At 41.7% G+C, this 16423-nt stretch overlaps 1 protein-coding gene across 7 annotated transcripts in view; it reads left to right on the top strand.

Annotated features, from left to right (window-relative positions):
• The window catches only part of agfg1a (ArfGAP with FG repeats 1a), a 62729-nt gene that overhangs the window by 21743 nt on the left and 24563 nt on the right, over nucleotides 1–16423 (top strand). For all 7 annotated transcript variants that reach the window (XR_010965431.1, XM_067995086.1, XM_067995087.1 and 4 more), the window contains 2 exons: nucleotides 4768–4930; nucleotides 8812–8962. Coding sequence is in view for 6 of the 7 variants with exons in the window: in XM_067995086.1 (XP_067851187.1) it covers nucleotides 4768–4930; nucleotides 8812–8962 (314 nt within the window). In the remaining variant the exon portion in view is untranslated. The remainder of the gene's footprint in view (nucleotides 1–4767; nucleotides 4931–8811; nucleotides 8963–16423) is intronic.

Raw genomic sequence — 16423 nt, 5'->3', positions numbered from 1 at the left:
CAGAGACTACACACACAGCTGGAATCTTAACTGTACTATGGTCAGATTAACAATATTGCACATAGGTGCATCCATTAGACACAGCAATAGTACCCTGAGTACTAGGAAGTAGTTAACATGCAAAACGGAGGAAAAAAGTGGACATTCTTTCTTCTGGAGTGCTGGAGATGCCAGAGCCAAATTATTGTCCTCTGTCTGCCAAACCTTTATCGTCTCGAAAGGACCCCATCCAAAATCAATGGGGGAGCAAATCTGTAGGCTTTTCGAATAACAATGCTCAAACAGAATCAGAATTGAGTGATTTTCCATCACATATCTCCACTCCAGATCAGTGTGTGTTTATTTTTTTTTAACAGAATCCCCTTCTTTACCGCTCTTGAAGGAATAAGCAGCACCGATTCTCTATTAAATTTAGATAAGATTTTGGCCATGATACTTTCTAATTGACTTATTAGAGATTGTCATCTTGCAATACTCATAAAGCCCATTCACCTAGGGTGTGATCTGGAAGCCTCCCATGGCTGACTTGTCCTTGGATGCTTCATATGCTCCAGCACTTTGGTGCAACCCCCTATGTAATAATGTGGATCCTGTCTAACTAAGTGAGCCCACTATAGTGATGACCAGTGAATGAGTATCTTTTAATTCTGCCTGTAGAAGGGTATTCAGCAAGATTGCTTTCTGTCACCTTGAAGTTTGCCCTCAATGAAACGACTAGTGGAGGCCACTGTAGTATCTGAGGCATTGAAAGTAGAGATGTGGGCAATTGTGCACATAAACTAATTGCACGAGAGTGACTGCCCTTGACACCAAGGCAGCATTTGACCGAGTGTGGCACCAAGGAGCCCTAGTAATACTGAAATCAATGGGGATCAGAGGGTAAACTCTCCAGTGGCTGCTGCAAAGGAAGGTGGTTGTGATTGTTGGAGGCCAATCATCTCAGCCCCAGGACATCACTGCAGGTGTTCCTCAAGACAGCTTCCTAGGCCCAACTATCTTCAGCTGCTTCATCAATGACCTTCCCTCCATCATAAGGTCAGAAGTGGAGCTATTTGCTGCTGATTGCACATTGTTCAGCTCCATTCACAATTCCTCAGATAATGAAGCATGAGCAAGACATGGATAACATCCAGGCTTGGGCTGATAGGTGATAAGTAACATTCGTGTCATGTAAGTGCTAGTCAATGACTATCTCCAACAAGAGAGAGCCTAACCAATACCCTTGACATTCAATGGCTTTACCATCACTGAATGCCACACTATCACTATACTAGGGTCTCACCATTGACCAGAAACTTCCCTGGACCAGCATATAAATGCCGTGGCTACTAGAGCAGATCAGAGGCTGGGTATTCTGCGGCGAGTGGTTCACCTCCTGACTCCTCAAAGCCTCCCACCACCTACAAGGCACAAGTCTGGAGTGTGATGGAATACTCTCTACTTGCCTTTGATGGGTGCAGCTGCAACAACATTCAAGAAGCTCAACACCATCCCATAACAAAGTAATCCACTTGATTGGTACATCACCCACTAGCCTAAACATCCAACCCTCCACCGTAGCTGTAGTGTGTACTATCTACAGGATGTGTCTACAAGCTTCTGCGGTTGCACCTCCCAAACCCACGCTTGTGACTACGAGGATGGGTAGATGGCAAACTAGATGTGCATTGGTCTTTTTTCAACTTGCAATTCCTATGTTCCATTGGGCAGCAGGTGTCACACACTATCCCGACTTGGATGTATACATCATTCCTTCATCATTGCTGGGTTAAAATCCTGGCCAGTACAGTGGCTTTAATAGGAAATGCAAGGAGCAACCAGGATGAGATATCTAATATGGTCTTGGCTCCCTATGTGTTTTTATGGAAAAAGAAAATACCCATAGATCTATGGGGGTGGGGGGAGAAAGGTACAGGTGTGATTCCTGATTTGACAAGACATTTATATAATTAATATAGAATATATTACCAGCTGTAATAATTGAGACCTTGTTAGGTGTCTTATTGTGAGCCAATGATGCACACTATAATATATTTTTAAATTAAGGATTCAAAGCATATCTGATTCCTTTTTGGCCTCCCATTCATATGTTACAAGTCATCCAGAATGCCAAGACCCACGTACTCACCTGCACGGAGGTGTGCATCCCCGCCACCCTTGCTTTCGTCAAGCTCCACTGGCTTCTCATGTCCCAGAGTATCAACTTTAAGATTCTTGTCCTTTCCTTCAAATCCCTCCACAGTCTTGCCCCTCCTTACCTCCATGATCTCCTCCAGCTCTATATCCCTTTGCGTACCCTCCAGTCTCCAAAACCAGCCCATTGTGCCCCCTTCCCTCTACTCCACCATTGGCAGCTGCTCCTTCAGCCACCTTGCCCTTTTTCCTTTGCAACACCCACTCTCAATATCTCTGCCTTGCTACCTTTCTCCCTGCCTTTAAAAACCAACACCTAAGATCATGCTTTTGCCTGCTCCTGATTCTCTTCCTTTTTACTCCACCCCTGCTTGCTGTCCACTTGCTATTCTTCACCCTGTAAACTGCTGAGATGTCTTTTTGAAGGTACTGAGCACTATAGAAATGTAAGTTGTTGGTTACACTGTATATTTAAACCGTCTTTCTTTTGTTTGTATTTTATTTTACATAAAAAGTTTATTTTTTGGTGGCAAAAAAAAGAGGGCTGGGTTGGTGCAGTGGTTGGAACCTCTGAGAAAAGTCTGCTCTTTCTCTGCCAGCTGCAAGAGTTCTAAATGAAACTGAGCAGTCTCAGTCCAGGTCCTACAACACAAAACCCACAATTCAACACCAATTGGTGCTGAATTTGCGGTCTCCCTCAATGAGGCAATGAGGATGGCTGGTGTCGGGGATGTAAAAATTTGCACTGAAATGGTAATACGTGTTCTTCTGTGTTTAAGGTTGGACAGAATAAAAGGAAGCTTCACCTCATAACTAACTTGTGTTGTATCTGTCTTGCAAGTGCTTGATGCTGACACTAATGTGAATGACCTTGACTTAAGATTTCCCAAAAATTATAATTGTATATTAAACGTCTAAAAGATGGAAATAAACATAAGTCTGCTCTCTGTAGGATTAATTTTTGCTTCAAGTGAAAGGTGCCACTTTATGTGCCATGCAGACTTGTACAATAAAGAAGTAATAATGTGCTGCCTTACAAAAAAACACAATAAACATCGGGGCATGGAGTTTCTGCCTGATTTCCACCCAGACATTGGCGTAATCTGGGCGTAATCAAATGAAATAGTGCTAAAGATCACAGAATTTTAAACGTGACTTGTGCCCATAGCCACTTTGCCCTGGAGTATCCACGATCTTTTACGCTGGTTCAAAAATACATTCGCCCGAAGCAGTCCCCGCCCACAGAACTGGCCACGCCCCCAGGTCGGAATGGCGAGTTTTTCGCCGATTGTGCCCGTTCGGGGGTGTTCATCACATTGCGCCTAGTTTCTTTGGCACACCGGCACCTGCGGTCTCGTGAATCCAGCGTTTATCACCGGTACTTGCAGTGACCAGCAGTCAATTGAAGCCTAATCCAGGTGTAATATTAAAAACAGAAAATGCTGGAAATATTCAGCAAGTCAGGCTACATCTGTGGAGAAAGGAACAGTTAACGTTTCAGGTAGATGACCTTTCGCCAGAACTGGAAGAAGCTAAAGATTTAACAGTTTTTAAGCAAGTATAAGCTAGGCAAAGTTGGGGGGGGGTGGTGGCGGAGGAGAAGGGGCGGGGAGGAAAGAACAAAAGGGAAGGACTGCGCTAGGATGGAGAGCAGGAGTGATTAAATGACAAAAGGGATGGTGCACAGCAAGGAAGGGTGGTAATGGGGCAAGTAAAGAAACAAAAGATGGGTCTAGAGGAGCTGTAAATGACAACAGCAGAACCAGCACCTGCTGTCCGAATAAATAGGAGCAGTGGTTATCATCTGAAGTTATTGAAATCAGTGTTGAATCCGGATGGTTGTAAAGTGCCTATTCGAAAGATGAGCTGCCGTTGAGCTTCATTGGAACAGTTTAGGAGGCCGAGGTCAGAGTGGAACGGAGAATTAAAATGGCAAGCGACGATTGCTGCTGCAATTACTTTAAATTCAGCCAATTACAGCAGAGCAGGACATACCTGTGTGGCCTCAATTGACTGTTGATCACAGGTCTTGTGTACCAAAGGCAGATCAAATCAGAGATCAAAGTAAAAACAAAAACATTAAATCAGTCAGTTGAAGAATGGCTCATTTCCTGGCAATTCCACTCCTCGGTGATGCTGGAGAATGCCCTGTTCCAGTCACAAATTGTTTATGATCAATTACGCTGCTTGATTGTGCTGATTCATGGGAGATTTTACGTCCGAGTTTATGCTAATGAGTTTGCGCGGAAACTTGAGGGTAACCAATGTGGCAAAACCGTTGCAGTGTCCAGCGCGTTCTAGGTACATTTTGCCGATTGCACCTCTAGCGGAAACTCCACATCCCCGTGTACTCAGAGTCTCTAGATTACTTTAGCAACTTCTGGCACTACAGTCACCGGGAGTGAAAATTAGAGTTTCACTGGTGGAATAAGCATTGATGGGTGGCACCAGCGCATCGAATGTTGCATTGGTACAGCTCTGCTTTACTTGGTGGCACTGATGTTCCATTGATACGGTTGTATTTTAATAGGTGGCACTGATATTCCATCAATTCAATTCTGTTTTAATGAGCAGCACTATTTTGGATGATTCCTTGGTGCAGCATGATTCATTTTGTGCCTCCTTTTCCTCTAGGTTTGTGCCAGCAGAACGGGCCTGGGCAGTGGCTGCAGCCCACGCTTCTATTTCAGGTTCCTCTGCTAGCAGTGCAAGTAGCACTCCTGAAGTAAAACCACTAAAGCCACTCTTCTGCGAAACCACACCAGCACTGCCTTTGTGCAAAGGAACACCAACCCAAGTAAGTGAAGAAAGACTTGCATTTAAATAACCCCGTATAATGTTTCTCAAATGTCTGAATTACTTTGAATGGACTGTTGTTGTACAGGCAAATGTGACTGCAAGATCCCTCAAAAAGTATTAGGGTAAATGACCAGTTAATCCTTTAATTTGGTGGTGTTGGTTGTGGATAGAATATAGATCAGAACTCACTGCTGTCTTTCAAATGTTCCTAGGATCTTTAACGTCTACTGTGCAGGCAAGCAGGACCTCAGTTTAACATCTAATCTAAGAAGTGGCACCTCCAGCAATGCAGTACCTCTCAGTACTATACTGGAGTGTCAGCCTGGATTACAAAGTTAACTCCTGGAGTGGAGCTTGAACCCATAACCTTTTGACTGAGAAACTGAGCCAAACTGACACTTAAACTACAACCCATCATATCTCAATAGTAGTCTCATTTCGGAATCTGCTAACATTTTGAATTACTGTAGCTCGTGATGTTACAAATTATGCTTGTACATGGTTCCTTTATCAGAAATTACTTGAGATTGTGTTTACAATTGATTTAAGCGAACAGTTAATTTCTGCAGGTGATAGTTTCCAACCCACCCAAATACTTGTTCTCAAGCCTCTTTTCTTTAATAGTGGTTAGGTGGTGCATAACGTGACCCTAGGTAACTCTGCCTCCAGCTACACAGTCAGATGGAAAGCCTTGCCTCTGTGCTGATATCAGTAACCTGTGTTCTTGTGGTGCAGCAAGTTGGTGCCATCTTAATTTTTTTTTAAAAAATCATTATCTTGTTAGATGAGCAATTAAGGCACGAGCTTTGCGCTGGTATGGCTTATAAGCAGAATTGCCTCTGATCAATGTTGGAGGTGACTTATTAATTAACACTGAGTTGGTCTCCTTTCATGCGAGGGAAAAAAACAGAATTGAAAAAGATCTAGAGAATAGAAAATAAAACTATATGGGAATAGAGAGTATTAGTTTCATAGAAACTCAGAAATTGGACAGTTCCAAGCTAATTATAAAGACAAAGAAAGCACCATAAAGCAGCCAAGGTTCATTGTGGAATTTCCTTTGTTGCTCTTTACAATTTAAGCACGTCATATATAACCTCTTTCAGTCTGAAGGTAGGTTACACTGGGTCCAAATGCAAAAAAATTGTTGTGGTCTTGTTCAGAGTCAGAAGAAATGTTATGGTTTTTCACTTTTTTGTAATATACTGAGAGGTTTCAGTGCCACCTGCAGAGGTAACAGTGCACCACTGCAGGAAGTAAGAATGGCAAGTGTTAACTGTTCCAACACTATCCATTGATTTCTGTGGAATGGGGCAATGTAGCATTATCCATTGATTTCACTTGTACCAAGTGTCACAATTGTGACAAACTCAAAAAAAAAATTAATAATTTCAATTGACTGAGATAATTGTTTCACACCACCCAACAAGATTTTTAAAAATTCAGCTGAAGTTAAGACCAGTTGATAGTAACCAACATTTAGATCTTTTATACTAGGCTAGTTATACATTAGTCACACATAACACAAGGACTCTAATCAGCAGTATTGTCTGCCTGTGAGTGTAGATGGTGTAAAATCCACTGTACTGATAACATCTGTTGGGGTAAACTACTCAGAAGATGGACTTTTTTAAAAGCCAACATGTTTTCAATTAATAATGCTTCAAATAAAAGTTGAACCATCTTGGCTCATATCCTCTCCTGTATTAATTATTTATGAAAAATGTTAGAACAGCAGTTACAAATATACAAAAACAATGAAACTACAACCTCATCCATCACCCTCCACAATTGTTAACTTCTGTGGGAAAACAGCTCCCTCAAATTGTGGCTAATTTCTGGACAAACTCTGGGAAATTCCTCCATGAGGTAATTAAGCAAGCTCCAGGAGATCATGGTTTCCCATGATGTATCATTAGGTGAACTTAATTAACTCCCATATTCCCATTTACCCAATATTGTCCTCTAAGGTACTGGTCAGGTCTCCTCTTTAAATTCCCTGGTGTCACCATCTCCCTTATGAGACCCACATCCTGTGGTCTCGATCCCCTCCTGGCCCCCTCCCATCTCACTACACAACTACCTCTCCTCAGCTCAATGCTCACTGCCATTGTCAATGGCTCCCTGTTCTCAGGCTCCACCCTTCACCCTTCACAACTGTATCATCACCATGCCCACCCTCAGCCGCTCCAACTAGCAATCTATCGTCACTCTGTTTAAATCCCTTTGTTAACTAGCGAGCGGTAAGATAATACGCTCACAAGCAAAGTTCCATTTATTTAAAGCGTTGACACCTCAAATAAATTAAAGTACCTAGCTGGGGAAACAATGTCTATCAATTTTGCAGTTCTTGAGCTCAATCTTCCTGGGTCAAATCCAAATTCCTATTACAGTATGCTTGATTTATATACCTTAGTTCATTACAAGTCTTTTATTGAAATGCCTTTAGATGGCATGTCCAGCATGACCTGATTATGCTTTATTCACGTATCACTTTGCATCTCTTAATTAAAGAGTACATGATGAATGGATAATTTACAATACCTCTATTGATTGACATGTCTGTAGAAGACTCCCTTTCCACCATTTTTTTCACATTCTCAGCTCCTTATCATTCCTTCCCAAAGTTACCAGGCCAAATCTTAATTAAGAGGTACGATAGTGTAGTGGGCATGTTATTGAACTACTAATCCAGAGAACGTGAGTTCAAAATCCCACCATGGCAGTTTGAGAATTTGAATTCAGTTTTTAAAAAAAAATTAAAATCTGGAAATTGATAAAAAGCCGGTATCAGTTAAAAGTGACCATGAAGCTGATGGATTACCATAAAAAACCCAACTGGTTCATTAATGTCCTTTAGGGAAGGAAACCTACTGCCCTTACCTGATCTGGCCTATATGTGACTCCAGTCCCACATCAACATGGTTGATTCTTAACTGCCCTCTAAAGTGGTCTAGCAAACCACTGAGTTGTGTCAAATTGCTACAAAAGAATAACACAGCCGTTCAAGAAGAAGACTCATCACCAGCTTCTCAGGGCAACTAGGGGTGAGCAATCAGTGCCAGCCTGGCGAGCAATGCCCACATCCTGAAGATGATTTTTTTTTAAAAGCCTCCTCAAAACTCACCTCTATGATCATGCCTTCAGTCACTTCTCTAACCCTTCTCGTATTATTGCTTGATATCCAGTTTCACCTCTGTGAAAGTAGTTTGAGATATTTTGTTATATTAAAGACAGTGTAAAAAAAAAGTTATTATTTACCTATACTTACCACTGGTAAGAGGGTGAAAACCCTCTGACAAAATATTCCCCAGAATATACTGAACTCTTTACCTATGTATTTTATAGGCATTCCCTCTAGTCCTACTATCACTATCCATTTCAAATATGTTAGCAAAATATATGACATCCAGTCCTTTCATAATTTTAAAAACATCCAACATATCCCAGGAACCTGTGTTTCTCCAAAGTGAATATTCCTAACTCTGTAAGCTTCCAAAATCCAAGTTTATGTATCGTCCTTGTTGCTTTTCTCTGCACCCTCTTTAGAGCCTCAATTCCCAGGGACCTATCCAAAGCCTTACATAATCAAATTATAGAGCTCTTAACTTTGTACGTTATTGACCTAAGAAGGAATAAATAATGCAGCGCATTGGCACATTAGAAAAGCAAAACTGCCATTGCAATAAATCAAGCTATCCCGGTTAACTTAGTTTTGGCACACAACAGGCAAACCTGGATGACCACATTGGTGCATTAGGACAAGTAAGCTTTGATAACTAGTGTGTTGGTGCACTAGAACAAGAAACCTGGATAGTGGCAGTGCTTGTTAGTGGACTTGTGAAGTAAAGCTAAATTAATGATTACATGTTCTTGAAGTCCCCAGTGGTGAGTCGCTCTCAAGGAGCTCAACAGGCGAAGAAAGAGGCTCCATTTGATCTCCTTGCTGACCTTGGAGGAGATATTTTCACTACTCCTCAGTCTGCACCTCCATACTTTGCAAACTTTGAACATTTTAACAGTCACACAGGTAAGACAGTGTTCACTCATTATCTCTTTGAGCTGCTGTCATATTTAAGAGTAATGATGAAAGTTATTTGTTAGGCAAACAGAAAAATGTGGACTTTGGGACAACTGCAACCTGACTTTTTTTAAGATGATTCTGCATTGTAAAAATAAACACTTCCTGTTTCATAACCACCATATTAGCAATTGAAATGATTGAAAAGAATAGTTAATTGCACATTATGATTCGTTAAAATAATGTATATAATTTTGTAAATGAAACCTGAAGATAACTTGAGCCAGCATGGTGCTTGAATTGGAGCATTCAATTTGAATCTCTTTTCTCGGCGATGAGACTTTTTTACTGTATAGATCTCATTTCTGATGGAAACTAGGGTCACAGATCTTCAATTGCTCATCAGGAACCTTCATTTTCAGACTGTCCTGAGATTGAGATTAGAGATGAAGTAAAGCAATTATTCACTGACAGCTTTGAATGAAGCTCAGTTCAAAAGGACCATTTGGCTTTTGAAAGGGATTATAGTATTATAGGGAAGTGATACCGCCGTTAAAATGAACCATTCCAAGCTGCTTTTTAAATAGCAGGTTTTATCAGATGCCTTCTTAAATTACAGTGCTGGTTTTTATAGTATCATGGTAGATACAGCACAGGAGGAGGTCATTCGGCCCATCATGTCTGTGCTGGCTCTTTGAAAGAGCCATCCAATTAGTCCCATTCCCCTGATCTTTCCCCATAGGCCTGTAAATTTTTGCCCTTCAAGTATTTATCCAATTCCCTTTTGAAAGTTACTATTGAATCTGCTTCCATTACCCATTCAGGCAGTGCATTCCAGATCATTACAACTCGCTATGTAAAAAGAAATGTTTCCTCATGTCGCCTCTGGCTGTTATGCTGATCACCTTAAATCTGTGTCCTCTGGTTTCCGACCCTTCTGCCACTGGAAACAGTTTCTCATTTATTCAATCTAAACCATTCATGATTTTGAACACCTCTATCAAATCTCCCCTTAACCTTCTCTGTTCTAAGGAGAACTTCACAGTCTCTCCACATGACTGAAGTCCCTCATCTCTGGTACCGCCCTAGTAAATCTCTTCTGCACCCTCTCTAAGGCCTTGACATCTTTTCTAAAGTGTGGTGCCCAGGATTGAACACAATACTCCAGCTGTGGCCTAACCAGTGTTATATAAAGGTTTAGTATAACTTTGTTGCTTTTGTACTGTATGCCTCTATTAATAAAGCCCAGGATCCCATATGCATTTTTAACAGCCTTATCAACTTGTCTTACCACCGTCAAAGATTTGTGTACGTACACCCCCGGGTCTCTCTTCCTGCACTCCCTTTAAAATTGTACCATTTAGTTTATATTGCCTCTTCTCATTCTTCCTACCAAAATGTATCAGTTCACACTTCTCTGCATTAAATTTCATCTGCCATATGTCTGCCCATTTCACCAGTCTATATCCTCCTGAAGTCTGTTACTACCCTCCACATTGTTTACTACATTTCCGAGTTTCGTGTCATCTGCAAACTTTAAAATTATACCCAATCCCATGTCATTAATATATATCAAAAAGAACAGTGGTCCTAATACTGACCCCGGGGAACACAACTGTATACTTCCTTCCAGTCTGAAAAACAACCGTTCACTGTTGCTCTCTGCTTTCTGTCCCTTAGCCAATTTTGTATTAAGTTTTAAATAATTAAAATTTAATTCTAGAACTCTTGTCCCTTTGTGGTCTAAAATTCAATAACCATAATGTCTCTTCAGTTCAAAATATTAATAAGTATATTTAAAGGGTTGAAGGCACTTTTAATAGTGAGTAAGATAACTACTGATGTGATATGGTCTTGAGCTGAGATTTCACTGATAGGAGGTTTTTCTTACGTTAGTTTCTTGCAGCTGAATCTTCAGAATTAAAATTTGAGGCCATTTGGGCTACTGTTGCACAGCAATGTGATTAAATTAGATCTCAATCACAATAGCAGTCCAGTCTAAAGTGGATTCAGAAAAATAATTTTGTGTTGGTCACTCTTGATGCTACAATTTACCCTTAATTTGCTAGCCATAGAATTTGTTGCATTAATGTCGAATGAGTTATGTAAATTGGCAAAGGCTAGTTAAGAAAACTGTTAGGTGTGAGATTGGTCCCAGATCTAGGAGTATGGTTTTTTTTTAAAAAAAGACCATGCTAACATTTGGATGACAGTCATGCTGATTTTGTCTCGTAGAACAGTTTGTTATTCTGCGCTTAAATCAGCTGGAGTACTCGTATGCCAGACTGGAACCTGTTGGAGCTGCTTTGTTACGTTAGTAAATTGATAGCCTGTGTTAACAGTAGAAGTTCAGAGAGAGAGTACTATACAGTTATATGGCACAATGGGAAGTAAGAGTAATTCACTCTCCAGTTTGTATCATTAATGGAGAAAAGATGTGTACCAGCAGTCCCACTGTGTTCCTGATTCCAAAATCGGTTCACAGCTCTGATGGTATCACATTATGTTGTGAAATCACAGTGCTGAGCATTGCGGTAACATCCAGTCTCCGGGAAACTGAAGTTACATTGCCCCAAGGGATTTCGACTAATGGCAGTGAAATCCTTAACTGTCAGTGGTTTCACTTTGAAGTCTTGAGTGCATTGTAAAGTCAGATCACCAATATGGCTCCACTGTTATACAGCTACACTACTGTTACAGCAAAGTTGCATATAATCAGACTCGAAGACTCAAATCTTTGATTCTTGCGTCAGTTGAGAAGAGCCTTTGACAGAAATGGGATCAATGTTAGGTAAAATATTTGACTTTCTAAAGTTAATTAAAAAATTGAACTTGTTTGGTTTAGAAAACAGTTCATGATATTTATAGACATAAGAGTTTGGAAATAATCCAGAAATGTGTTCTTGTTAAAACAATTAAGGGATGGCTTGTGGATTGGAGGCAGAGGGGGGGGCCTTGACGATGTAGGGAAAAGAAATTTGGTGCAGATGACCTGTGTCTCATTTTAAAACTCGTAGAGATCATTTTTCCCATCAATCTTGTAACCATAGTCCTGCTGAATGACTGACAGTATCAGTAGTTACCCATTATCAACACTCAGCTGTTTTGATGCAGAATGTGAAATACCTCTTATTACACTCTCCAAATCTGGATCCGGTAGTTGTGTAGTTCTTCATGTCTAGTACTCGAATACTGTAGTATTTTTGCTGGAAATTGAGTGCAAACTGTTTTCCCAGTTATCTTGTCTGTTTGTAAGCATACTAGTCAGTATGAGCTGATGCAGAGTCATTTGACATTGGTTAGCAAAAAAATCGGCATATGTTATTGAAAAAAATACTACAGTTTTGATGTGAGTAGTGAGACGTGGTTAATGATTATTGTAAAATGTTGACTGGGGGTGGGGTCTGTTATTTATCCCTCTTACTCTTGCAGTTTTTTTTTGTTTTTCATGAACAGGCACCTCCACAAATGGTAGAGTAGTTGTTACAAATTTTGGTCTAGCATTAGATATTCCTTCAGGTATAGCAGTGCTAGTCACTCCCTTAAGTGGTCTGAGGGTCTTAACATCTAGCTGACCCCATTCTGTCCAATATCTAACTATACAATAGCATCGCCTGAGGTGTATCTGGCCTTGTCTTACCCATGTTTGCTAGTCCATCTTCGAAAAGATTGGAGTGGTGTATGTGTGAAAGACACGAATATCTTTAGATCTGAACTAGATACTTGATTCTTTCAGATGTGCACCTCTCCAATTACTTTCGAGGCAGATCAGGAAACTCTTGGTAAGACATGGCCAAATACAAATCGCTAAACTGCTTTATTTTACAGCAAGTGAGCAATAGTTGTACAGACTCACTTAGTTCAATCAGTACAACTTGTGTAATATATAACACAAAATAATGAACCGCTACACTCTTTCCCACCCCCCCCCCAAATCAGTGGGTTGTCTGGCTTTACTTATTTTAATTGCTAACTGCCCTCCTACATTCTAACCTTCTGAGTCCGATGGAATCTTACCCTTGCAGCTTTCTGTTTTCTAAAAAAAACCTGACTGTTGGTATGTATTTTTGTCTCTGTTTTTATCTTCCTCTATTCACAACCAGAGGGGAGGGCCTATGCCAGACATCCCCAGCCAGAGCCAGGGACATAAGAACATAAGAAATAGGAGCAGGAGTAGGCCATACGGCCCCTCGAGCCTGCTCCGCCATTCAGTAAGATCATGGTTGATCTTCGTCCTCATCTCCACTTTCCAGTCCGATCCCCATATCCCTTGATTTCCCCTAGAGTCCAAAAATCTATCTATCTCAGCCTTGAATATACTCAACGACTCAGCATCCACAGCCCTCTGGGGTAGAGAATTCAAATGGGTATGAGGTTTTTATCAATTACTGAAACAGGCTAATGAATTGCTGATTGTTTACAGTCTTTAGGAAAAGCATTTCATGCCTAGTCCATTAGCATTTTTAATAACCTTTCATCTCAGCACTACTTTTTTCAAACTTGTGTGAATACACTTGGCTTCAAAAACCCAACATTTAAATGTAATTTTTTCCCACATTCTTTGTGAAAAAATGGGCAAAAATCCCAAAACATAACATATCTTCTCCTTCCTTCTCCCCCTCACTGAGTTAGGCCCTTGCATGTGAGCTCTATGCTCGCTCGCAAAGACCATGCATCCCTCACGATATGTGCCACCACGACAAATTTTAATGATTAAAAAGAGCCAACAATCTCTCATCCTTTTTTTTAATCATTAAAAATTGGTCTGCACCATCAATAAATTTGAGTAAACTTGAGTAGAACTCTATGCCATCAACGTCACAGTGATATGACTGGATAATGAATTGTAGCTTCGTACTGCGGTGAAGGTAGAGCTAATCTTGCACTCATTGGTACAATACAAAAATGGCATTAATGTGCTCATCTAATTCAATTCCCAGTCTCTTCTAACTGTAGTTACTCTTCCTGCAGCAAGATTCTTAATAGGCACCGGCAACCTTTTTGGTACCTCCTTCATGTGTGAGTTTAGAAATGACTGTCAGCAGGCAATTCAGGTGTGGAGGTATATAGCACAGCACAGACAAACCTTATCTTCATCTGACGTCCACGTGCACTTTCTAGCAAAAATGAGCAGGACCCTTACCTGATATTTTTCCCCTCTTTGCCAATTGTAATGCCCATACCACTTGCTTTTCAAAATTATGAGATGTCTATGTATGTGTGTGGGTTGGAGCAAGGCAGTTCTAAAGGGTTCAGTCAGTCCAAGTATCATCGGTTCTCATTTTAAATCCATTTTATATTTGTAAAAGCAGAAAATGTTGAGAATTCAGTCCATCAGCATCTTATTAGAGAAAAGATAGGCCAATGTTTTAGGTGTAAGCCTTCCATCAGTATAGAAAGAAAAAAGCACCATCTTTTCAGATGCTGAAAAATCTGCTGTACATTTCTGCTTTCTGATTTCCAACATTTGCAGTTTTTCTTTTTATCTCATTTTATTTTTACAATTCCTTCCGTTTTACTTTCTTTGGACCCATTCTATCATCTTTAAAAGATGTGGACTTACATGTGCCCCATTAAAATGAAGGGGGTTAGAAAGAGAATGGTAAAAGAAAATAAAGAACTAGAAATACAAGATGCCAAAAAAAGGATCTTTGAATAGAAGCAGATAGGCACCAGGATTAGTTTCCAACTAAGCTACAAATTCATTAGACAAAAAGTCACTTTCAAGTAGAGATGCACGCTGGGTGGACATTGTGGTGTTAATACTGTTAGCTAGAATTGAAAGCTGGAATTAGGTATCTTTTTTGAGGCAAGGTTGCAAAAGCTGGGAATGTTTACACTGAAGAAGTAATAGCTCAAGGTTGATCTTATTGAAAGATGCAAGGTTCTAAAGGGTATGGAAAAAATAAATATTAATGTGTTTAATATAATCACAGACAAGATAGCATAGACTCAAATTTAGATGAGGGGGGATGAAAAGACAAGTTTCAATTTAATTATGCCAAAGTTGGAATGGACTGCCAAGGGGGGGCACTAGGGGGTGGGGTGAGTGTATATGCAAATTTGAGAACGTTGAATAAGTACCTCGAGAAAGATTTGATAGAGAGGTTTGGAAGGTATTGTGGGATATGGTATTTCCTGGGTACTGGGACTAACCAGATGGAGTGCAATGGTCTTTTCTGGTTGTGTACGTTATTATGTTCTATTGCACACACCAGAACAAAATCATGAATAGCTCATTTCCTACCTGTTGCTTAGCAATACAGATTATGTGCAATCCCCAACTTCTCTGTCCTTTTGAAATACGGAACTTCCCCTACGTAATGAGAATTTTGAAATAGACAAAGTTGGTCTTAAAGCATCTTTTTAAAAACATTTTTAACCTGTTTATAATTAATACCTCACCAGCTCTTCATTCTGACAACATGGGCTCGATTTTAGCAGGCCTGCGGGTTCCCAGCGGGTGGTCCTCCGGGAGCGTGGAAAACGCGGACGGCTAATTGCGTGCGTCCCCCGCGCGATCACGGGATAATTGAACTGCTTAAGCCCTGCTTCCGGGTTCTCCGCTCCCCAGCTGCGTGCCGGCGGGCTGCGCATGCGCAGTACCGTCGACGCGATGTAGGAGCTCCACTTAAAGAGGCAGTCTCCCAAAGCCCCTCCTGCTGCAATCAGTAGGCTACAGATGATGGCTCACCCGAGGGGAAAGGCTGCGCCACGTTTTTCTGACCTCGCGCTGCAGCTGATGCTGGAGGGCGTGAGGAGGAGGAGGGACACGCTCTTCCCTGCGGATGGACGCAAGTGCCCTGCCGCCGCCACCAGGAAGGCATGGGCAGAGGTGGCGGCGGAGGTCAGCAGCAGGGCCAACACCCCAAGGACATGGGAGCAGTGCCGCAAGCGGTTCAATGACCTCACTAGGTCCGGCAAGGTGAGTACACCAACGCACCCTCCCACAACCCGTCCCCACCATCACGCCAAACAGATCACAACCCCTCCTGCAGAGCCACCACAGCGCTCCCGCAGCAATCCTCACAGCCAACTAGTTGGGGTAGCACTTGGTGATTCACCGCGCACGAGTGAGCATGAGCAGACCCTGGTGGCAGGGGCAGCCGCGGAGGGTCCGCGTCGGTGGGAGCACTCATCTCCAGGCTCTGCTCAGCCGGACCCAGATGCTGAACCCAGGGGGCCACCAGTGAAAAGGAGAGTCGTCGAGGGGCACCAGCTAATTGCTGAGGTACTGGGAGAGGTGCCGCGCGCATTGTCCACAATTGCGCAGGCGATGGAGGAGTCCAACTCCTGCATGAGGGCATTGGTGGCGCAGGTACAGGAGGGTACCGGTGACACAGTGTCGTGAGTAGATGCGGGAGTGTCTGCGGTGAAGGACAGGCTGGCCTCCCTCAAGCGTCACGCACAGCTCCACATCGAGTCCGTGCAGGCCCTGACAACGGCTGTACGGATTCAGGGTGAGCAACA

Source organism: Heptranchias perlo, chromosome 13 (genome assembly GCF_035084215.1).
Source record: "Heptranchias perlo isolate sHepPer1 chromosome 13, sHepPer1.hap1, whole genome shotgun sequence".
Classification (NCBI taxonomy): Eukaryota; Metazoa; Chordata; class Chondrichthyes; order Hexanchiformes; family Hexanchidae; genus Heptranchias; species Heptranchias perlo.
Note: the sequence above shows the minus strand (reverse complement) of the source record. Positions and strands in the feature narration are given on the sequence as shown.